The sequence below is a fragment of the Nycticebus coucang genome, chromosome 13 (assembly GCF_027406575.1).
Source record: "Nycticebus coucang isolate mNycCou1 chromosome 13, mNycCou1.pri, whole genome shotgun sequence".
Lineage (NCBI taxonomy): Eukaryota > Metazoa > Chordata > Mammalia > Primates > Lorisidae > Nycticebus > Nycticebus coucang.
Window position 1 is genome coordinate 16,624,529 of NC_069792.1, and position 24,367 is coordinate 16,648,895.

The 24,367-nt window shown below is 40.4% G+C and overlaps 1 protein-coding gene and 4 non-coding genes across 5 annotated transcripts in view; 4 read left to right on the forward strand and 1 right to left on the reverse strand.

The window, feature by feature from the left end:
* DNAJC5B (DnaJ heat shock protein family (Hsp40) member C5 beta) overlaps positions 1–6,184 on the forward strand; it is a 61,328-nt gene extending 55,144 nt beyond the window's left edge. Inside the window, exon 5 of the mRNA XM_053559170.1 lies at positions 5,988–6,184. Coding sequence (XP_053415145.1) covers positions 5,988–6,082 — 95 coding nt within the window. The 3' untranslated portion in view covers positions 6,083–6,184. The remainder of the gene's footprint in view (positions 1–5,987) is intronic.
* Positions 6,185–15,395: 9,211 nt separating this feature from the next.
* TRNAR-ACG (transfer RNA arginine (anticodon ACG)) lies at positions 15,396–15,468 on the reverse strand. The gene has a single exon. It is a non-coding gene; the product is annotated as a tRNA-Arg (tRNA).
* A 367-nt stretch (positions 15,469–15,835) lies between these two features.
* TRNAY-GUA (transfer RNA tyrosine (anticodon GUA)) lies at positions 15,836–15,929 on the forward strand. The gene is made up of 2 exons: positions 15,836–15,872; positions 15,894–15,929. It is a non-coding gene; the product is annotated as a tRNA-Tyr (tRNA).
* A 436-nt stretch (positions 15,930–16,365) lies between these two features.
* TRNAY-GUA (transfer RNA tyrosine (anticodon GUA)) lies at positions 16,366–16,454 on the forward strand. The gene is given in 2 exon segments: positions 16,366–16,402; positions 16,419–16,454. It is a non-coding gene; the product is annotated as a tRNA-Tyr (tRNA).
* A 121-nt stretch (positions 16,455–16,575) lies between these two features.
* On the forward strand, positions 16,576–16,648 carry TRNAA-AGC (transfer RNA alanine (anticodon AGC)). Its single transcript has one exon. It is a non-coding gene; the product is annotated as a tRNA-Ala (tRNA).
* The last annotated feature ends 7,719 nt before the right edge of the window (positions 16,649–24,367 follow it).

Here is a 24,367-nt window from a genome sequence, read left to right on the forward strand (position 1 = left end):
AGTTACTGGCCGAGGCTTTGTGGGTAATTTGTTTCACTCCTTCATCTGCTTTGTTTTTATTAAATATTAAATAGATACAGACATGTCCTGACTTTCTACTTCAGAAAAAGATTATTGTTTCCTTTAAACTTCCTTGTTTGCTTTTCCCTTTTCAGAATTATCTTAAATTGCTTGTAATCATTTCTGTCTATTCTTTATAGTATTACAATTATGTATTTGTGTTCCTAATTAGTACATCTAGTGCTTGGTTTTGCATATTTTTGAACTTTAAATGAATGAACTTATACTTCATAATTATTCTTCTTCAGCTTGCTATTTTTTTCAACTTGCTTTTGTTCCACTCAACATTATATTTCTGAGATTCAATCACATTGTGACTGCCATTCATTTATTTTCACTGTTGTATGATATTCTGCGAGAACATCTCATAATTTATTTATCCTCTGTTGCTGGTGGACATTTAGATAGTTTCTATGTTTTGCCACTACAAACAGTGCTGTGATGAAGGCTCAAGTATATATATCCATCCCTGTGCACGCGTGCTAGGGTTTTTCTAGGTACAGACACAGCAGTGGAATTCCTTAGGCAAAAGGTACGTATTTTCATGTCAGAGTTCTGTTTGTAGGCCTCATCCAGCTTCCCTTCTCTCAGCCCTGAGTTCATAGGTATGCATGGCCACCTGTTCAGGGTTAGGGAGTCCTGAGTGAAGTTTTGGACCCCAGTGAGGTTCTTCCAGCCCAGCAGTAGTAGTGAGGACTCAGTTGTGTGGTCTTGGGGTCCAACACAACTCTGGAATCTAAAGGGTAGAGTTATGGGCCTGGCAGGGCATCTGGAGCTGAGGGATAGAGCCTCAGACTTGTCATAGTGAGAGCTTCAGAGCTGGTTCTGGGGAGTTCAGGGGCAGAGCCACCCATGGGGGGACTGTTCCATGGCATGGGGACTGCTGATACCCAGTCGCTCAGCAGCCTGGATTTCACGCAGCTAGGCAGGCTGCTGGTTGGCTAAGGTTCCCCCCCCACCTAGGACACACTGAGGCAGTTGCCCAAGGCTTCCCAAGTGGCGCCTGTGTCATCTGAGGCTCCCCCTCTGTTCAGATTGCAAACTTGGGAGGAGGTGTGCTCAACCCCTAGTCACAGGGGTCAACACAGGGGAGCATCTGTTCCCTCCCTGGCCCGGCAGAGGTGACACTAAGGTTATTCCTGGGTCCCACGTGCACCTGGCTTCATGTCCAGAGGATATTGTCAGTTACAGAAGCCTGGTACTGACAGATCTCTGCTGAATGTGCTATCTGCTGGATTGTCTCTGCATAGACTCTGAGCAGCTCTCCAATCAGCCCGGAGGTCTGCAATGGAAGCGGGGCCCCTCACGGCTCAAGCTGCCCATTATTGTTTTTTCTCTCCTAAGTGTCCTCCTAGGTTGCCTCTATCCTGCTGTCTTCACTCCTTCCCAGTGAGTTATACTGGGTCCCTAGACTAGTCTCCAAGATGGCGGGTGGTACTTGTGATTAAGAATCAGTCTCCCTGTCTGAGTTGCAAGATGCTGTGATGAGCTACAGAGTTGTTCTCCCTGTTAGCAGGTGATGCTTGCACAAAGGGCCATCTGTGGAGATGTTCTTCTGTTCCCATATGGGCTTCCTCACCATTCAAGTCCTGCTCTCAACCTCCACCCTCTGCCACGTGCCTCTCTGACCTGCTGGATGCCTCTGAACAACCCTGGCAGGCAGAGAACTCCCAGATCAGGCACCCAGCAGGTGCAAGAGCTTCCCCCATGGAAACCTCAGCCTGTAGCACACGCCCTCTGGGGAGAGGTGGCTGCTCACCAAATTCTTGGCTTTCCTGATTGCAGTGAATTAGGGAGGAGCTGGAAAAGAAAAGTGTCTGACTGGCCTCTCGGGTCACTCTTCTTTGAAGAGAATCCCACACAGAATGTCCAAGCTCTGAGATCAGGCCAGTTCTCCCTACTAGCCCAGGTTTGCCTCCCTGCCTGGACTCACGGGGGTGGAAACCTCTGGTCACTGCAGGTGCACGGGAGAGAGAGAGGGATTCCCTCCTTCCCCTTTCACTGGACTCAAAGCCTCTCCGGGTTTGATCCTTGCCAATGTCTCTTTTCCTTTATCTTATTCCTTCTCTGCTTCACAATTTTCCTTGGTGAGGTCCCCCCCACCCCAGCAGGTCTGGGCCTCTCTCTGTGATCTCACCTGAGCTGCATCCCTTCCCCCCCTCCTCTATCTGAAGTCCTGCCTCCCCTCTGGGACAGTCCAGCAAACATCTCTACGCAGCTCTCTTGTCCCTCTCTTCAATATTGGGATTCTTCCTGAAGGGTTGTGCAGAACTTTCTAGGTCAATGTGTGATATGCAAATTTTAAACTATTACTTTAATGTTTATAAACCATTTAGGTTTCCTTTCTTCTTTATTGAAAAATGGATTCTTCAAATATATATATGATATTTTTACACATCTATAGTATCCGCATCATTTTCCCATTTTTTATTCCTGATACTGGGCATTTCCACTGTCTGTCTCTCTCTCTTTCTTTTAAACTATTCTCACCAGTTGTTTGACAATTTTGACAGTTCGACAAGTTTGACAATTTTTCTTTGTTTTCTCCATTAAATAACTTTTGACTTTCTTTTATATTTGTTTCTACTTAGTTTGTGTTCTTTATTATTTCTCAGTTTATTCTATTGTTCATTTTCTATTTTCTTAATTTTTATGCTTCTTAATTTTCAGCTCTTCTTTTTTCTTACATTAAGTATTTACGACCATAAATCTTCCTATAAATAACACTTTAGCTTCAGACACACACAGAAAAACACACATACATGTGCTTACATTGTTCTTATCATCTAAGTTCTAAACATTTTCTGATTTCTATTATTTTGTTTTCTTTGACCTATAAATTAGACCTGCATGTATCTTAACTTTTAACCTGTGGGAGTTTTCCAGGTTTGTTTTTGTTGTTTGGGTCTGTTCACTCTTTGATCAGAGAATGTCAGCAGTATGATACACATACAAACACTTTGAAACGTCCAGAAACTTGCTTTACAGCCGAAAACTCAGTCAATTTTTATAAAGGTTCAACATTGCTTCAAAACAATACATTGTGCATTTTTAAGCTCTTGTTCCGTGTGTGCCTATTAAATAAAGCTAATTTATTATAGGTATTAGTCAAAACAGAGGGACAGACTGGGCAGTTTAAACAACAGAAGCTTATTCCCTCATAGTTCTGGAGAATAGAGGTCAGAGGTCAAGGTAGCAGGGTTGGTTTCTGACACCGTCCTCCTGTCATCTGCCTGTGACCTCCTCTGGTGTCTACTCTATATCCAAATCCCCTCTTCTCCTAAGGACCCCAGTCCTCCTGGATTAGGGCCCCCTCTAACAGCCTCATTTTAATTTAATTACCTCTTTAAAGACTGTACGACCAAATAGGGTCACATTTTGAGGTACTGGGATTTAGATCTCTAACATATGGTTTTGGGGAGAGACACAATTCAGTATATACAGAGTTCTTTTCATATTCTTCATACGGTTAAATATTTTTTGCTTGCTTTAATCTTCCACCATGATGATGGATTTTTCTGTATCTCTATAAAGTTCTGTCCAATTTTGGCTTTATATATCTTGAGGCTGTGTTTTTAGTGTATGTAAGTTTAGGATTTTTATAGTGACTTGGTGAATTGAACATTTAATTATAGCAATGCTTTTTGTTGTATGTTTTATTTTGTCTGTTAATATATAGTTACATTAGCTTTCTTTTCCTTAAAGTTTGTGTGGCAAATATGTTTTCATCCTTTTATCACTACTTTCTTTTCATGTTTCTTGATGTTTCTTTGATAAACAGCATATAGCTGGGGTTTTTAATGTTGTCAGTCTGATACTGTTTTACTTAAAGTACCAAGTCCATTTATATTTATTATAATAAATGATATATTTGATTTTTCTAACTTTTTATGAGTGACAGTATAGAGATAGTTTTGAAGAGGGGAATAAACTCTGAGAAATACTGCCTAGGTTTGAATATTGGCTATATTATCTACCTGTCTAACCTTGAACTAATTACGTAGTCTGTGCTTCAATTTCCTCATCTTTAAAATGTGTATAAAATAACCCAAACTCATAGCACTATTATAACTATTAAGTAAGTTAATAGTTATAAATTATATAGTTCTGCGGGTTCAAACCCAGTCCCAGCCAAAAACTGCAAAATAAATAAATAAATAAATTACATAGTTCTAAAACTATATAGTACATAGTTATAAAAACAGTGCTAGACACATGAAAAGTCTGTATGCATCCTTTCTGTTAATATTTTTATCATTATAATTATCAATTTAAATAGACATGTTTTCTCTGTTTCTCTTTTTTGTTGTTGTTGATAATTTTTTTCTTATTTCAGTTCTTTCCCTCCTCTGATTTAGAAATGATATTCTCTGTTCTATGCTTTTAGAGTTATCCTAGATATTTATCAAGTACACAATTTATCAAAGCTTAAAGTGAATTCTTATCTTTTCTCCTCTAAAACAATACAAGAATTTTATCACAGAATTTTTAGCTCCAGTGTTTTTTGCTTAAACACTATTGTATTCTAAATTTTTCTCAATTTTAAACCTCACAAATTTTTATTACTTTATGTAGTCAATAATTGTTTGGTTTTATTCACACATTTGTCCTTTTCTTTGCCATTCATTGCCTCTCCTTTTTTTTTAATACTTTTTTCCTGAAAATAGAATTAGTTATAAACCAGATCTTATCACTCTGTTCTTCATGTCTTTTAACCTCTTTCATATTTTTTCTTTGTCTTTATGTTACATTCTAGATCACTGGTTCTCAACCTTCCTAACGACACAATGTATTTTCATTGTTAAAAACAGGTTGAGAAACTCTGTTCTAGACAGTCTCTTCAGACCTGCCTTCTACTTCACTAATTCTTTCTTTAGCTATTAGAAATTTTCATGAATTTTTTTAAGTTCATGTTTTAATTTTTAAAAGTTTTTTAAAACTTTAAAAACATATCTTTATATGTTTAAAAACATATCATTCATTTGTATTGTGTCTAGTAAGTATAGTATTTGAAGTCTTTCTGGGTCTGAATTGGCCTTCTGTTATTGCTATTGGATCTCATTTAGTGTGCATTGATTTGAAGTATAATCACTCTCTTTCCTGTCTCTCTTTGTTTTTTATGAACTCATTTTGTTTCTTTTGCAATTTTATAGTGATTCTTTGAGGTCTAATTTGAGGTTAAGGCCAACCACTTCTGCTAGGCACCTGTGAGCACATTTTACATGGGACCACTTTAAACTAAATTATCATCTTAAGGTTTCTTAGAACACACAAATATTGAAAACCTGGTCTGCCAACTTGTGTGTTCATTAATTTGCCATTAAACATTTTTAGGGCAGCTTCCTTAACTCAGCACCAAAGTTTAAGACTAACTTATCTCCTTGGTTATAGTGATTTTAGAGAGAGCATAACCATTTTGGGCACTAGCTTCAAGTGAGGAGTTTCCTATTACACTCTCCAACTAAATAAGCCCTTGGTTTTGACTCTTGTTCCAACAAGGGCCAGGCATGCAATTGTGCACTACACAATTCCATGGGGAATCTTTCATATAAACCACACCTTTCACATTGATATACACTGCAGTCTATAGGAAAGGTAACTCCTGGAGTTGTGCAGTTTCCAACCTGCACAACCATATGTGGTGATTCTGTTACCATCCCCACAAAACACTGAAAACTGAAGTTCAAATTCACCAGGTAAATAAGTGCCCACAAGGTGAAAGCTGGGTTTAGTGCTTCAGTTTTATAATTATATAACCGACAGAGCTTGATCTCCCTTTTGAAGTCTTTAAAAGGGTAGGCATATTCATAACATAAATTGAATTGATTTGTCTGCCATAATTTCAACAGAAATACCCATCATTTGCCCCAATAAAAGCAACTATAATGTGGTAAGATGCTGTTTGTTTTGCTTTGTTTATTTTTTAGATATGGACTTTCCAGTTGTTCGCCAGCCTTCAAATGCAAACGAGAAAACACAGCTAATCACAGAAGAACCTCGATCTTACTGCACAGACTCTTGATAGTGAGACCACTGAGAGTCCCTAGGACTTCCCCTTGGTTCAGCCACATCTCCAGGTGGTCATGGGGGAGCATGTAGGGCCATAAAATGCTGTGAACTTTTCTATATATGTATTTTATTTTTAGGTTAAGGAAAGATGATTGCTACATAATTTTCTCAGTACGCAGACTTTGTCTTTGACTAGAATTCCTAATGAAACACATTCAATTTCGATGAATAAAGGCCTGAAGAGTTATTTTATGCTCTTTGCATGAGGTAAGACAGTGGCATTGGACAGTCTATATGAGCCAGCCCTTTATGTGAGGCAGACCTGATTTCTTATAGTCCAAAGTGGTATCTCAAAACAGAAGCCATTTTTCATCCAATTATCTAAATGCAATATTCATATCTACCATGAATATCATCAGCAAAATACACACAAGAGTTTACAAGAAATTTTTTTTATGTGTGGAGCATTTTCTCTGTCAATATTCAATATAATTATAGAAATATTTTAAGAGGCAGGAAAAGATGGTTAGATTTTTAAAAGCAAATCACATTATTTTAAAGTTTTCTTTTTTTTTTGGAACATTAAAAATTGGTATTTACTGAAACCTGTCAAGTAAAACTAGGAAGAAACAGGTTTGGGGTATACTTTTTGATTGGATTAAAAACAAAACAAGGCTGGAGACGGTGGCTCAAGTCTGTAATCCTGATGCTCTGGGAGGTGTTAGGTGGGAGGATTGCCTGAGGTTAGAAGTTTGAGACTAGCCTGAGACTCATCTCTATAAAAAATGGAAAAATTGGGCGGCGCCTGTGGCTCAGTGAGCAGGGCGCTGGCCCCATATGCCAAGGGTGGCGGGTTCAAACCCAGCCCCGGTCAAACTGCAACAAAAAAATAGCCGGGCGTTGTGGTGGGCGCCTGTAGTCCCAGCTACTCGGGAGGCTGAGACAGGAGAATCGCAGAAGCCCAGGAGTTGGAGGTTGCTGTGAGCTGTGCAACGCCACGGCACTCTACCGAGGGCAATAAAGTGAAACTCTGTCTCTACAAAAAAACAAACAAACAAACAAAAAAAAAAAATGGAAAAATTAGCCTGGTGTGGTAGTGCATGCTACTTATGAGGCTGGGGCAGGAGGATGACTTGACCCCAGGAGTTTGAGGTTGTAGTGAAATGTGATGGTGCCGCTGCACTCTACCCACTCTGTCTTAAACAACAAAACAAAACAAAACATCCCATTCCATCAGCTGTTGCTTAAAAGCAAAACAAACAAAATGAACTTCAACCTAGTTAAATCTTACAAATGATCCAGAAAATCATTCTGAGGCTGAACCAGCCCTAGTATATTATCATTTTTCAGTAAAATAATTTTTGTATAATTGGTCAGATTAGGCACACTAAGGAAAAAAATGAGGTAAGAATTTAAATTCTATAGTCTAAATTCAAATTTAAAGGCATAGCACCTCATTTTTGGTGGAATTAATTATATTGACCAGACATTGTTCAGCTCTGTGCATGTTGGGCAATTTAAGCCCAGAGGTGGTCACCACATCTGTTTGTGTGATTCTTATATTTATCGTGTGATAAACCATGTACTATTTCTAAAATAGTGGCAAAAGTGTTTATTTAGTTCTTTCTTCCTTATATAATATTGCATTTTTCAAGATTTTATGTTTTTGTATAATGCATGAAATGCCATTTTGTTTTTTCATTGTTGTTGTTTCTTATTTCCCCCCACCACCAAATTACAGTCAATTGCTGCTAAATACATATTGTAAGTGAGAATTAGTGTTACAGTTCTGACGGTTCTGAAGTCATTAAAATTCTGTTCTAATTCTTGAGTCCTGGAATTTTTTTTTTCTCCATAATCAAGTAGAAAGAGTCTTGGTTTGAAAGAGTCTTAGTTCTGATGTAAGCGCTCATTAACTAGTACTGTGACCAAGTGAGATGAGAATCAGATGGCTAAGCTATGATTTTGTTTTCATACTTGCCCTGACCACCGTCTCTGTTGCTATATGATCATATAAAATAGCTGAGGTGAGAAATTGGTCTGGGTGAGTATTTCATGAGGAGAACCCCCCGGGCAATTGAAGCAGCTTCAAAAATACACTACTGGGACTTGATCAAACTAAAAAGCTTCTGCACAGCTAAGAACACAGTAAGCAGAGCAAGCAGACAGCCCTCAGAATGGGAGAAGATATTTGCAGGGTATAACTCTGACAAAGGTTTAATAACCAGAATCCACAGAGAACTCAAACGCATCAGCAAGAAAAAAACAAGGGATCCCATCGCAGGCTGGGCAAGGGATTTGAAGAGAAACTTCTCTGAAGAAGACAGGCGCAAGGCCTTCAGACATATGAAAAAATGCTCATCATCTTTAATCATCAGAGAAATGCAAATCAAAACTACTTTGAGATATCATCTAACTCCAATGAGACTAGCCTATATCACAAAATCTCAAGACCAGAGATGCTGGCGTGGATGCGGAGAAAAGGGAACACTTCTGCACTGCTGGTGGGAATGCAAATTAATACATTCCTTTTGGAAAGATATATGGAGAACACTCAGAGATCTAAAAATAGATCTGCCATTCAATCCTGTAATTCCTCTGCTGGGCATATACCCAGAAGACCAAAAATCACAACATAACAAAGATATTTGTACCAGAATGTTTATTGCAGCCCAATTCATAATAGCTAAGTCATGGAAAAAGCCCAAGTGTCCATCGATCCACGAATGGATTAATAAATTGTGGTATATGTATACCATGGAATACTATGCAGCCTTAAAGAAAGATGGAGACTTTACCTCTTTCATGTTTACATGGATGGAGCTGGAACATATTCTTCTTAGTAAAGTATCCCAAGAATGGAAGAAAAAATACCCAATGTACACAGCCCTACTATGAAACTAATTTGGGACTCTCACATGAAAGCTATAACCCAGCTACAACTTAACAATAGGGGGAAGTGGGAAAGGGGGGGGTGGGTAGAGGGAGGGGAATCGGTGGGATCACACCTGTGGTGCATATTATAGGGGTATTTGCGAAACTTGGTAAATGTAGAATGTAAATGTTTTGGCACAGTAACTGAGATAACGCCGGAAAGGCTATGTTAACCACTGTGATAAAAATGTGTCAAATGGTTTATGAAGTGAGTGTATGATGCCCCATAATCATATCATTGTATACAGTTATGATTTAATAAAAAAAATTAAAAAAAAATAGCTGAGGTGATAGAATTTTGAAAAGTCAAGTGTTTAACAAATATAAGGTAGTTTTTCATATGTTGCACACACAGACAAAATAAATGTGATTTCTTAAGCATATAAACTCTCTCATAGAACAAGACTCTAGAAGATAACCAGTATCCATGGCTCCAGTGACCAGCAAGAGCTTGAAACTGTACTATATAAACAAATGCTCTGTTCAGAGGAAACATGAGGATAAATAGCCCAGTCTGGATAATCTGAGATACTACATTGCCTTTCTGTGTCTCTTCAAGCAAAAGGTCAGGACTATTTTGAACAGCAACTTACAAATCACGAAGCTCACCTTCTCTTTCTTTCCCAGACCTCATCGTTTTCCTTTCTTACATGGAATGTTTTCACTTCCAGCTCTCCCAGTGAGCTGGTCTAAGGGAGGCTAAAATGAGAACAGGGCATGAATTAGAATCAGAATTGAATGGCAGAATCAAATTTCGAGGGGGAGTTCTGGCCAATGTTTCCCACTAAGGGCTAGTTTCTGGTTACAGTGATGTACAGCAAATGTAAGCACATGTATGTCTGTGAATGAAGGAATGAACTCTGCAGAAGGCCCCTGCAGCTACAGGGAAACAAAGATCAGCTCTTCACTGAGGAGGAGCCACTTAAGGATGTTGTGGGGTCAGCAGATGCTGCCATCCAGAGAAGCGTCAAGAAGGGACGCCCTGACCCTGTTCCTCAGCAGTGGCCCTGCAGAGCCAGACGAACAGCCCACTTCAGTAGCTCACTACCCAATCCTAGGCACCATGCCAACAGAGTTCACATAAGGTTTCATGAGTCAGCCATTATTTTCTTGTTGCCTTACATTAGAACCCAACAAAAAAATGCATTTTAAATACCAAAATATATAAATCTTAATTCTTTGAAAATAAATGGCATTCTATTTCTACATTTCAAGTGGTATGTAGGTTAAAACACATTTGCCATGGCTTAGACTGGCACTCACTGGTAGTGAACTGCCTGATTCTCTGACTGACACTGAGGGTTCCAACTAAGGCTATACGAGCTCTGTGATAGGCAAGATAGGGGCCTGCCACCATGGGCAGAGCCTGTTTTTCCACTTGCAGCCCTGCTAAGCACCTACGTAACATTCATCTCTATATAATTCCTGAGCAACTCCAGACTCCAAAAGGCCAGAAATTAAGTCCCGTGTAACTTGTTTTTGCAAAGCAAAGTTATTTCCCTATTGTGGATGACTCCAATTAGCAGTGATTTTCAGAACTAGGTCTTAGAGTCAGAGTTTACATCCGTTCCCCACAGTGCTAAAAGCAAAGTAGGAAAATAATAAAAACTTGTTGATTAATTGATTAATTCTCACAACAGGCCATTTCTGAGAAAAACCTTTCTCCAAAAAAAAAAAAAAAAGACCTGCTCAGTGCCAAATGAATGGGTGAGTGTGACTTGTATGCACAACGTTCTGGAATTGTCATGTTGTTCCAGTGCTGTCCCCAGGAAGCAAGACTAAATTCCTAGAATCAAATAAGCAGTTATTGGACATCTGTTAATATGTCCTGCTAACCACTGGTCTGCCAACTGAGCCTTTCTAATAGCTGAGAATCTGATCAGCAGCTTCTCCAGTGCCTGAGAACCCACCACACACATCCTTGTTTCCAGGGTCAGGAAGAAAGGATCCAGCTAGGAGGGTTTTTTTCTTTTACTTTTGAGTAAAGTGTTCTGATACCCCAGTATCTCTGCTCCTGAGATATTGTCTAGATTCATCTGTTGTCCAAGTTTTCATATATTACACATTTTCTTTTCTGGTGAAGAATAATTGGGGGACATTTTTTAATGCAGATTTCTCATTTCTCAAAATTTGGCCATATTTCAGTTTGCTTTATATTGGAACCAGGTATTTCTTAATAAAACTTTTTGTGCTTTTTTTAGAAATTCATAAATATCTTTGTTCTTTTTGAGAAAAATGGCATGTGCCTCTGTCATGTTTCTAAGGCCTTCCAGATCCTTAATCACACTAGAACTCTTGTGTGGAATCTTATAAAAAAGAATTCACTTTTTTTGAAAGAGAATCTTCCCAGAGCCCTCTGTCCTTTATTTTTATTGTTTATATATGTTTTCCATTTTTCCCTAATTTGTCCTGATTGCTTTCTTGGCCTGCTGTCTCACTGTCAACCTGAGATTTTATTTTCACTGAATTCCCAGGTTGGTTCCTTTCTTTCATAAATCCTACGTACTTCTCCCTGCTGGGGTCTCATTTTGTTTTCCTGAAGTGCCTCTGTGGCAGACATAGTACCATGCTGGTAGACTGCCTTTTGAGAAAGAACTCACTAACCAGCTGCAAGGAAGGGGTTAACTAACAACACCCAGTTTCTAACTCCTTCAGGGTCCACCTGCTAGTTGAGGTTAGCAGCCTCTGGCCAATGACTGAGCAAGACAGTGGTTGTAGGGCCCAGCTGTTTCTGCCCGATTTTAGACTTATCTAAAAGGAAATCTTTGCCCTGGAGCTACCAAAGAGGCTGACACAGACTTTGGCAGGACTGCATCACTGTCTGAGGGCTACCCCTACAAAATCCTGGGTCATCTCCTCTTCCATTCACACATTAGCCCACCATAAAAATGTGTGCTCTAATTCTCTTTCCACTTCCACTTCTTAGAGGACCCAACCTGTATAACATTCTCACATAACATTTATTTCTTTTTTCCTTCTTTCAAAAAGGGATCAGGGGTTTAAACTTAATGAGACGAGTGTGAAATACTTAACCTCAAATGTGATTGTTACTTTGATTGGGTATACAATTCTAGGTTCAGAATTATTACCCTGCAGAACTTTGAAAACCTTCCTCTACTGTCTTCTAACATCCAGTATTGCTGATGAGAGGTCTTGTCATAATCACATTCTGATTTCTTCATAGCAAGCCCGTTTTCTGCTTGCATTTTGTTTTGTTTTGTTTTCCCTCATCTCTGAAGGCTTTTAGGTTTTCATCTTTATCCTAAATGCTTTTAAATTTTACTGGGCTATGTCCAGGCACGGTTGTTTTTCATTCATCCTTACCTGGATAGCCCTTTCCAATGATGATCAATGTCTCTCTTCCATTCCTTCCCCTAAAATGTCTCTGCTTACCCCTTTTGGAACTCTTTTTAGATAGTCTTTTTGTCTTCTGGATCTATCTTCCATGCTTTTAATTTTGTATTTTTTGCTTTCATGGTCTGGTCCTGAGAGATCTTTTCCATTCCATGTGCAGTATCTTCATATTTGATCTTTAGCTAGGACCATCATGTTCTTTTTCACCTTAGCAATCACACCTTTAGCTTTCAGTAACTCTGTTCTAGTTTTAAATCATTGTGTTCTGGATTTTGAGTTTCAGAGCTGCAGTACCCTCTTGAATGCCCCTGAGGGATGACTAAGCATATTTTTAAAATAGTCCTGCATTATCCCTGTTTCTTCCAGGGTAATTGCTCATTGTGGACTTTTTTAAGTTGTTGCTGTTTCCTCTCGTGTTTGGTAAATATTTGTTCATACTCTTGAGTGAAGGACTACATTGACTCATATCTGTAAAATGGCTGGGTCCTCAGGACGATAAGGCTTTTTCACTTATGGTGGATGGGTGGGTAACAGCCAGGCTGGGCTAAGATTCCCCATCCACTTTGAGAGTGGGCCAAGCTGGCCTTCCTGTTCTCCCTTTGTCATTACTGTTACTGGATGAAGAGAGTCTGGCCACCTGTCACTGTCAACCAACATGCAGAGATGGGGATAGGGCCACCAAACTTTTTTTGTCAGAAGGAGGGCAATTCTGGAAAACAATGAGAGTAGCCTCTCCAAGATCGTTCTGTTTTTCCATTTCCAAAATTACAGTTTTATACATAAAAGTTCAAAGCAAAGATCACATTAACCCTTACTTTAAATAACGATCAGCATGACTCAGACTTATTACAACATTCCAATCAAAAATTAATCTCCCTAAACTACTAAATCTCCCTAAACTCCCTGAATCAATCCACCTAAACTACTCAAGATTGGCATCTTTAGGATGGGAGCTTAATTTACAAAACAGTAAGAATGGGAGCCGGGAGTTGAAGGTCAGTTAGGACCTAAAATGACAACACCAGCTGTGTCATGTTCACCCTAGCCTGACAGACTCCATCTTATTCTCAGTACACGGGCTTTCATTACCATGCTCTGCTCTCCCTCATTCCTCACCCTGAAGGTGCTCACCAGGCAAATTACCCCCAGGCTTCAGTTGTTCTTCAGGGTGCTCTAGCTGGGGACAAATTCAGCAGCAGCTGCACAATGTTGTGGGTAACTGACCCATCTGCTCCTGCCTGTGTGCCCAGAGCCTCTTGGGAGCTCCACACGGAGAATGGTTCTGTGCATGCTGGCTGCAGAATGGTTATTCTCCATACGGAGAAATGCATGTATATGTCCATACAATCTCATTTGTGCCTTCCACCTCCCACAAATTATTTAAAATCTCTGGTGATTGTACTTACTGTACTTTTCCGTGTTGCAACTTTTTTCTTTCTGTATTTCTTTATTTTCGATGCACTCCTGAGAAGGAGGGGATGCAATTATATGTACCCAATGATACATATAGTCCTGATCTCTGGACACAGGAAGTGAACACCGAAATGAAGCCAGAATAGTGGAGAGTTTTGCAGTCAGGCTTGAGAAAGAGAAGTGTGTCTTTGGGTGACAGAATATGAGGAATAAAGCTCAGGAACTTTTAGGGTGGGGACAGCACCATGTTTCCAATTGCATGCACTAGAGCAGCAGAGAGAGGAGCAGAGAGAAATGAAAGGCGCTGAGCAAGAAACCTCAAGGAGGTCTAGTTACATTCCTAAGGACACTCTTGCATCCTTATAATGAATGTCTTTCTAGTTTACACTAATTCCTACGATTTTCTGTCACTTACAAGTAAGAAGGCCAGAAATCATGCAGGTCTTATCCCACTTTGAACCCATTACCTCAAAAAGGTTGGCCACTGGGGAAGAGGGTGCACCAGCGGCCAGGGTACTGCCAAAATGCAATGATGGCCATGAGTGTGACCTCTTACAGACAATAAATGCCTTACTTACCACCATTGTAAAATAAAGAAAAGGTAGGAATAAGATGGAGGCTTTTTCCTCTTAGCCTAACTTACATGGCTCTGTCCATTAACTTGAGCAGAGGGGTGCAACACATCTCAACTTCCTGTGAAGGTCTTTTTTTTTTTTTAACTCTCAGAAATATTATACCACATATAACTTTAAAGATATATCAACCTGTTACATGCAAAAATGGTAGCTCTTCACTAAGAAACAAAAATAAAACCCACCATCATTTCGTTCAAATAGTCTGTTTTGCTCTCCTTTAAAATTTTTAGCTTCTTTTGACTATGTTTGCTCACCCATAAAGAAGCTGCTTTCTCACTGAAAAATCTGGTCCTTTCCCCCCCCTAATTTTACATTTTCTCTTCCTTAACTTCACATTTTATCAAAGCTTTTTACTTTTGGGCATTGCTATCTTATCAGGGAGATTTAAGAAATAATTCCAAACTCCCTTCCACAAGTAGGAATAATATAATAACTTCGTCGCAGAAACAGTTTGCTCAAACCAACATCAAGCCTTCTCCCCCTAAGGGCAGAACTCAAGTCGTTTGAAGGTTTTTATGCTGCGTTAACTGAGGAGCTATGCTTGGGAGCATCCCAGCAAACCATTACTCGCCCTCTCCGACTACCACCTTACAAAAATAGGCAGACAAAGCAGAATGATAGTCTTATCTAGAGTGAATATCTTTGTTAAAAATAAATGTAAACCAGGAATCGGACCAAAAGGATAATGTTAAATAATAGTAATTTTCCTTCCTCTTTTTGCATTGTGGAGGTGGGGGGGGTGAGTTTCTTTAGTAATTTAGAGGCTGTAACGTCTCAAAGTAATTTTCGAAAGCCTATGGATCCAGCTGCGGTGACCCCAGCTCTGCCTGCAGGCACCGCGGGCTCCCGGGACGCCTTCCAAACCCGCTTTCGGGTGGGAAGGGCCGGGTTACAGCGAGGGCGAGGGCGCAGAAGGAATCCAAACTGTTGGCGTTTCGTGGCCTCAGAGGAAATGACATCTGGCTTTAGAAAACCGAATGACAAAAGAACCGAGCCAGGCAGGAGTCGAACCTACAATCTTCTGATCCGTAGTCAGACGCGTTATCCATTGCGCCACTGGCCCCTCACGCGGGGGCAACCTGGGGGCCATTCGAATTACAGCACGCTGAGGCCACACCCGATAGTCATTTCAATGGACAACGCGGGTTAGGAAGGACAGGCACGACAGACAGGCAGGGGTGGCGGGGCAGTCGCAGAGCCTGGGCACTGCGGGCGCTGGACTGTGGGCGGGGGTCCTTCCTGGGGTCAGACGGGCTCCGACGGGCTCCCGAGCCAGGGCTGGCTGATTTTCTGCGCACGCGTAGAACGCGCCGAGGCCCCGTCCGTCCCGGTTCTTCGGCCTGCGCATGCTCGCTATACTCCCTGCAGGCAAGGCGCACACTCTAGCTATTATGTGTTGAACCTCAGGGGGCGCAGGGAAGGTCTGCGTCCCTTCGATAGCTCAGCTGGTAGAGCGGAGGACTGTAGCTACTTCCCTCAGCAAGAGACATCCTTAGGTCGCTGGTTCGATTCCGGCTCGAAGGAGACGGGTGTATTTTTTTTTTTTCTGCGTTCTGATGATTTGTGGTCCCCACTACGAGCGCCCTTCCTAATTACTCATAAGGAACGCTTGGACAGTCTTGCATTTTCACTCCAGCGTGGGCCTGTTGCAGCCCGCATGTGAAGTCTTTTGCGATTCCCCCCAGCAAGAACCGGCCCGGGCAGGTTCCCAGAGCGGCTGTGTGCCCACGCTCTTGGATTTCCCAGGCCCCCAAGTCACACAGGAGGAGCCTTAGGGCCAGGCGGGGACCTTCTCAGATCTCCAGGCATAGTCAGCGACCCCAAGGTTCGCTCCAGCCGTGGGAAGAGGGAACTTGTGCACCAGAAACCTGGGAACCCGGAAAAGAACGCAGTACGAGTTGTCACTGTAAATGATACAGTGCTGAGGGGATAAGCCAGTACCCGGATCCCTTGCCCGCCCCCTTCGATAGCTCAGTTGGTAGAGCGGAGGACTGTAGGCGCGTGTCCGCGGCCATCCTTAGGTCGCTGGTTCGACTCCGGCTCGAAGGACAGGCGTGTTTATTTTGTCACTCTGGCTTCAACTGCAAAGAGAGACCTGGAAAATCCGTCTTCGTGTCGCAATGTTCTGACCCTTCTCTAGAGGAACAGATAAGCAGCCTTGCCCAGCGGTGGGGGATTAGCTCAAATGGTAGAGCGCTCGCTTAGCATGCGAGAGGTAGCGGGATCGATGCCCGCATCCTCCAGTTTTCTTCCCTGGCCCGTGTGGTTTTTCTTTCGATTCTCTTCTCAACCGGAACGAGAACTGAAAGTCGGAGATCAGGCCAGCAAAGAGAGCAGAGCAAACGGTAGATTACCGCGCTGTCAAATTTCCCGCGCCCCGGATGTTGGGTTCAAGCTGTTTATCCTCCTACTTTGAAAATTTTAGACCCGTTTACTTTGGGAAATTCACTAAATTGTTTTGTTTGTCTGTTTCACAGATGTCTACAGATTGCCTTTGTCACTCAGACGACTTTCTGATTTGCGATTGATGTCTGCAATTCCAGAGACCTGTCTGAGGTTTTGCCTGTAGTTCTGGGGGACTCACAGATGGAAAAATAAGACAAGAAACAGAACTCAGAAATGAACTCTGATTATTTTAAACGTTTGCTAGGGCGAGGAAGAGGGAGAGTGCTCCTCTCCATCTCAACTCGGCTTGGTGCGGTGCCGCCTGTAGGCAGATCCCTGGTAGATAAGAGAAAGGCCAGAACGCGGAGAAAGGCTCTGGACCGGGGGCTTGCTGCTGGACTGGGATTCTCGTGCCATTGTCCCCCTTAGGAAGTAACTGGAGAGTTGGTTAGAGGCCTGGGTTGGAAAAAAAGTGTTCTGCCTAGGGCAGTCCTTGATCACAGTCCATTTTTTTTCATAGTCCTTAAGTTCTTTTATTTATTTTTTATTTCAGGTTACTGTGAGGGTATAAACAACCAGGTCACAATTTTTGAATTTGTTAGGTAGAGTCCCTCTTGAGTTGTGTCCTGCACTCAAAAGGTGTGCCATTATAACGCCACCTTGTGCCCTTTAGTGGGAGCATACCAATCCCCCTCCCTCCTCCCTTTGCTCTCCTTGCTTCCCCTCCCCCTAACTTGAATAGAATTAAGTTCTTCTACTATCTGGAAGTGTATTGATCATCTATTGGCTTCATAATAAAACTGAATACATTGAATACTTGTTTTTCCATTCTTGTGATAATTTACTAAGAAGAATATGTTCCAACTCCATTCAGGCTAATAACAAAAGATGTGAAGTCATCATCTTTTCTTAGAGCTGCATAATACAACATGGTATACATGTCACACAGTTTGTTAATCCATTCCTGAGTTGATGGGCATTTAGGTTGTTTCCACATCTTGAGCTGTGATAAACATTATAGTGCAAATGTCTTTATGATAAAATGATTTTTTTTCCTTCTGGGTAGATGCCTAGTGGTGGGATTGCAGGGTCAAATGGGAGGTCTAATTTAAGTTTTTTGAGGATTCTCCATACTTCTTTCTAAAGAGGCTGTATTAGTCTGCAGTCCCATCAACAGTGTAAAAGTGTTCCTTTTTCTCCACACCTGCACCAGCATCTGCAACTTTGTGATGTGGGCTATTCTCCCTGGGGTTAGGTGATAATCTCAGAGTGGTTTTGCATTTGCATTTCTCTGAAGATTAGGAACTGTGAGCATTTTTTCATATGTTTGTTAGTGTTAAACAAAAACAAGACAAAACCAAACAAACAAAACAAACACACACACCCTAACTGAAAGATCAGAGATTAAACAGAACACACACAATGACTTCTGGAAATAAATTCTGGCTATCCTAATTTTCTAGAACATAGCCACAAATGAAGCTATGAGGTCATTCTAGAGTTGTCACAGGACAAAATACAAACCTTCCAGACAAAGGCAAAAATATTATATTATTCTTTTTATCTTTATTCATTTATTAGATGATGTGATTACTAGTTTGGGATAATGGGCGTTCTAGCTGGCTGAGGGGAAGGGCTAGCAGATGAGACCACAAGAGCAAGAAATGAGTAAGGAGTCAGAGTAATAGGAAGAAATATACCCAACCCAGGGTGGAGGACACATATTTGGGGCAGGTGGCCTGGGCTAGAGCTAAAACAACATGTCAGGGTCAGTTACGTAGGAAGGGAAAGAATTCACCTAAAAAGTTAAAAGGTCTACATCTGGAACCAATATTATATATGGGTAGTCAGGAGGGCTGGGAAACCTGATGACCTTCCTTGGCTTTGCCACTTCCTAGTCGCATGACCTTGGTTAGGTCGCTTGACATCTTGGGGTTTTAATTTCTCCATTTGTAAAATAGTAAAAATAGTAATGGTACCCACTTTTAATTAAGATATAAATATGTAAAGCCCTTAGTACAACACCTGGCACATAGTAAATACTCAATAAATCTTAGCTGTTATCGGCATAGAAGGAAGGAAAGAAAGCAAGAGAAGGAGGGAGAAAAATAAAATGTCATTTTCCAGGCAAACTTAGATATTAGGATATATTTCAGCACCTCGAGCCCTAGTAAGCATATCATACACAGCATGAAGGCCTAGGGGAATTATTCTGAAGGTTGGCATGTGTGTTTATGTAGATATATACAGCAGAAACTCTGTAAGTTGATGACCCAAGTTAACAAATTGGTCAACATATTAAGGTGGTCAACATAAGGAACTAGGTCTACGGTACTGATATATACATATATACTTTACTTTCTTCTATAGCTTTTATTAGAAGAGTATTACACAAAATCATACATAATCAAAACATAGTAAAATCATACATATAGTATCATACAAAAATCACTTCATTTATTTTCTCATGGTTTAATCATTCTTTCTGAAAAAGGAGTCAATACTGGTCTGTTTCTTATTCTTATTACAGATGTAAGTGGAGAAAGCACTCTTAACAGTAGCTACACCACTCAGGATGCCTGGACATTTTTCCACTGCAAATGACTTAAACTGCTTTATCAGATGCCTGGTATCCTCTTTTGGAGTCTCCGCAATTTCCGTGTCATCTTCACTTGTTTCTTCCACTGCTGGAAGAGTGGACGTGCACTTTTATGCTGATCTGTACTTTGGTCAGTATAGCTTGAAAAATTGCTTCTGGGTCAGGTTGCCACCTCCTCATCCATTTCAATAAAACCTCCAAAATCTATTCCTTCAAATTCTGCCATGGGGTCAGGCATGGCAGCTCACACCTGTAAGCCTAGCACTCTGGGAGGCCGAGGCTCAGGAGTTTGAGACCAGCTTGACCAAGAGTGAGACTCAGTCTCTACTAAAAACAGAAAAATTAGCCAGGCTTTGTGACAGATGTCTGTAGTCTCAGCTACTCAGGAGGCTGAGGTAAGAGGATCTCTTGAGCCGGAGAGTTTGAGGTTGCTGTGAAATATGACACCACTGACAGAGTGAGACTGTGTCTCAAAAAAAAAAAAAAATTCTGCTATGGGTGATGGACTGGGCCAAAATGCTCTTGGGTTATGACAAATCCAATTTTCTTGAAACAGTTCTGTATCATTTCTGGCTGAACTTTATTCCAAGCAGAACTAATCCAGAGGACAGCAGCCAGAGCATTAACTGATGCAGTGAATAAAGTTGCTTCCACAAGTGAACCATAGCTTTGCATGTTAGTAATGACCTGTTGTAGGAGCTGAGCAGGGTAGTGCATTTTAAATGTTTCGGTGATCTCTTGGTCAAGAGGTTGGATTTTTGAGGTCATGCTTGAAGGCAGAAATTTCAGTATCATTTTCATGAGATAATTCATTTGTGAATGACCAGGACAGTTGTCTACTGTCAATAGAACAGACTATTTCTTCTTCATTTCTCAGTCAATACCCCTTTCCCATTCTTCAAATAGGGCACCAGTCATCCATGTACATTTGTTTATCTCCAAGTGACAGTGAGATCTCTGGGCTTCAAGTTCGTGAATGTGTGTTGCTTTGCCTATTTAACAATCACCAAGGGCTTTAATTTCCCTCCACTTGAGCTAGCACAAAGTAGAACTGTGAAATGTTTTCTGGAAAGTTTTCCACCTTTACATTTGTCACCCTTTATGACAAGGCTCCTGTCAGGCATTGCTTTGAAAAAGAGGCCACACTTGTCAGTGTTGAAGATGTTGTCATAGTTGGCACCTATGGTGAAAAGTCTGAGAACTCTTCCACAATTTCTACTGGAATTTCAGTGGGTTTACCTACAACACAAGACTTTCTGGGAGAGGTCATATCATAGTTTAAATTTCTTAAACCTAACCACTTAGTGCTTAGAAATCTGCCACCTTGACTTCCTGTGCAAATTTTTAGCAACTTCTTGGATCACTGGCCTGGAGATTTGGACGTTAACTGCCCATATTTGTTTGACAGTTTAAAATGGCTTCATTGACTTCACTGAGAGAAGTTTCTCCTTTTTCACTGTAGATTTCTGGTTTCCTTTCCATATCTCTCCAAGTACTTATGTTTACATTTTTGGATATTGCTAACTGTGATCTTGCTAACACCAAAATGTTCCATCATCTTTTTTTGGGTGTTGCTTTCCAGAAAATGCAGAAGATAAACCTTTTCCTTCAATCTCAACTCTTTGAGTTCTTCCTTTGGACTATCAAGTCTCGATTAACTGTAAAATTTCTCAGTAATTGTAGGATTCATCTACAATTTAGACTAGTCCTTCACATTGAAAAAATCTTCCACAGCATGCAATAAACAATACAATGTTAGGCCTAATATAACACGTGGTGACAATAAAACATGAAAAAATAACTTGAATAAATAATACAACTAAGGGCTAAAACCCACATTTTCTAGTCCTTGGTGTAGAGTAGACTCAAGTGGTCAAGTTATAGAGGGTAAATTAACATTGTGTGTTACAGTCCAAGTGGTCAAGATACAACTTACAGACGTGGCCAATATGTGGAGGTCAGTCTTCCATTGAGTACATATGGTGCATGTCCAGTCTATGAAAATCAGGTCAACTTAAGGAGGTTGTCAATGTAGGGAGGTGGTCAATTATGGAGGTTCTACTGTACACAGAAGTACAGGAAAGAAGTGCTTGGATCTACACTATAGGGAAAAATAGAAAGAACAATCCTAAAAATACAAAATGATGGTTAAATACTTTATAGTATAACCACATATATATGTTACATACATATATATGGCCTTTGAAATTATATTTATTAAGAACTTATATGGAAGTGGGAAATGTTAATAATCAAGTGCTAAGCAAATGAAGTAGGTACAGAGCAATGTAAACAATAAACAATAACAATATAAACAAATGTGAATTATCTAAGGAAAAGACTAGGAAAACACATCAAAATGTTGACAGAAATAATCTTTGCTCAATAGGATTACAATTATTTTTTCCTTCCTTAAAATCTTAAAATATTTTGTGAGTTTTCTGAAGTAAACAATTATTTTTTAATTAGAAATATAGGTGACTTTTAAAAAATTAACAGCTAACATTTATTTAGCATGTCCTATAAGCCAAGCACAATTCTAAGTAGTTTACATGTCTTAATTTATTTATCTCCCTCATAAAGAAAACACCAGGCTCAGATGGCTTGTCTAAAGCTGGCCCAGGGTCTGGAATGATGATTCCTCCCCACCTAGCACTCCTGGCCTCTCTGAAGTGAATGAGGGTTCTATCCAAGAGCATAGTGTCTGTCACAGGTTAATCATGGACCCAGGTCATCCAGGCCTTCACTACCCAGTAAGTGCCAGACAAGAGCACTTTACCAAACATTTAAGGAAGAAAACAAATGCTAATTATACACAAACTCCTCCAAAAAAAAAAAAAATGAAGAAAAGGGGAGTACTTCTCAGCTCCTTCTATGAAATTAGTATTATCCTGATACCAAAACCAAGTAAAGACATTATATAAAAAGAAAACTACAGACTAATATGGGTGATGAATATAGATGTAAAAATCCCCAACAAAATTCCAGCTAATTAAATCCAACAATGTATAAAAAGGAAAATACTTCATGACCAAGTGGCATCATTTGTCCCTGGAATTATATGACTGGCTTTTCTTGGGGACTGCCCTATTCCAGGCCCTAGGCTAGCTTTGGACAAGCCATCTGAGACTGGTGTTTTCTTTATGAGAGAGATAAATGAATTAAGACATGTAAAGTATCTGTGCTTGGCTTATAGGACATGCTAAATAAATGTCAGGGCAGGGCAGGGTCCCTTAAGACCTGTGGAACTCGTAGCCATCAACCAAAGAAAAATAAAATTAAAAGCAGCAAGACATAAAAAGACAGGACATACAGAATAGAATTTTCAAAGGTGGGACCCAGGGGGCCACTGCCACCTTGTGGGACTTCTAAAAGTAGCCCTGAGTGTTTGCCCCACTCAGCTTTTATTGAAGGCTTTTTTCTCATTTACTCCAGAGGGTAAGCTGAGGAAGGGAATAAAGCATCAGCAGTTTCTCTGAGCATTCTCTAAGCATATTATTTCTTATTCTATCTATAATCATTAACTTTAAAGGTCTGTACAGCCCTGAGAAATCTGGAATCTGAGCCTTGTGTGGGGGCAGCCTCTTGTCTGTGGTCATGCACGCAGATTCTTTGGGGGAGGTTAGACCCCTCTAATTTCTCTATGGAGCAGATGCAGTGGCATCAGTTTTCCTCTGAAGAATCAGTGGGAAAGAGGAATTTCTTCCTAATCTTCACCCAGAGGCATTTTCCTCTGTGGTTAGGGTACAAGCCCTCTTGCCCATATCTCAGGGCTTAAGCTGTTCCCTTGATCTCTGCCCTAGCTATGATACAAATCCCCACAATGGATATTTGCTTTGACTGTTGACTGGGCAGGGGATGGCCTGGTTAATGTTCTGTCCAAGGCCTTGTACGTACCTTTTTCTATGGTCATTTTTCTCCAGAGTGTTTATAGACCCAACAAGGGTGTCTGCAAGCTGTATCCCTTACAGGGCAGCCTTCTAGTAAAAGCAGGAACTGCTCTGACAAGTTAAATTACTGCTAGTTTAAAAGTAAGTGGGTGGTGCCTGTGGCTCAAGGAGTAGGGTGCCAGTCCCATATGCTGGAGGTGGCGGGTTCAAACCCGGCCCCGGCCAAAAACCACAAAAAAAAAAAAAAAAAAAGTAAGCTAGCAAAACTGTTTTATTCCACCTTGCTCAGCTTATTTCTCTGTTTTCTCCCCTTTCTGGGGATGTTTTCCCTTGCCAAAATGGGATCTTCAGTCCCCATTCTTCCCGCAGGTTGAACATTCAAAAATCGATGTAATTCATAACATTAAACAGACTAAGATGAAAAATCTTATAATGATCTCAATAGTTACAGGAAAAGTACTTTACCAAATTCAACATCCATTCATGATTTTAAAAACTATCAGCCATTTGGATGGGGGAGAAACTTCTTCAACCTAATAAAGGGCATCAATGAAAACCTTAGCTTAATAGTAAAAGACTAAGTTCTTTCCTCTTAAAAAGAGAAACAAGGCAAAAATGTCCATTCTGAGTTTTTGGCTATAGCAAGTACAATAAGGCAAGAAAAAAATGAGTAAAATTCTTCTAGATTGGAAAGGAGGAGTAAGATTACCTCCATTCACACCTATTTCATTTTTTAAAATACTGATTACATGTTGAAATGATATTTCATCACTGAGATGATTTGAAGTTAAAATATATTAATAAAATTAATTTTATTTATTTATTTTTAGGCTTTGCCACATAAAAGTGGCTACTAGGAAATTTAAAGTCATGTATATATAATATATACAGCTTCCATCTGGTTTCTTTTGACATAGTCTAGTGCTTGGAACTAGACTCACCAGGTCAGAGAGACAGACAGGGGTCAGATCATGTCGCACCTTAAGGACCATAGTGAGGATTAATTTTCTTTATCCTAAGGGCAATATGACCATTAATGGGATTTAAATGGGAATGACATTTGAGAAGGGTGAATTCAGGGAAATTAG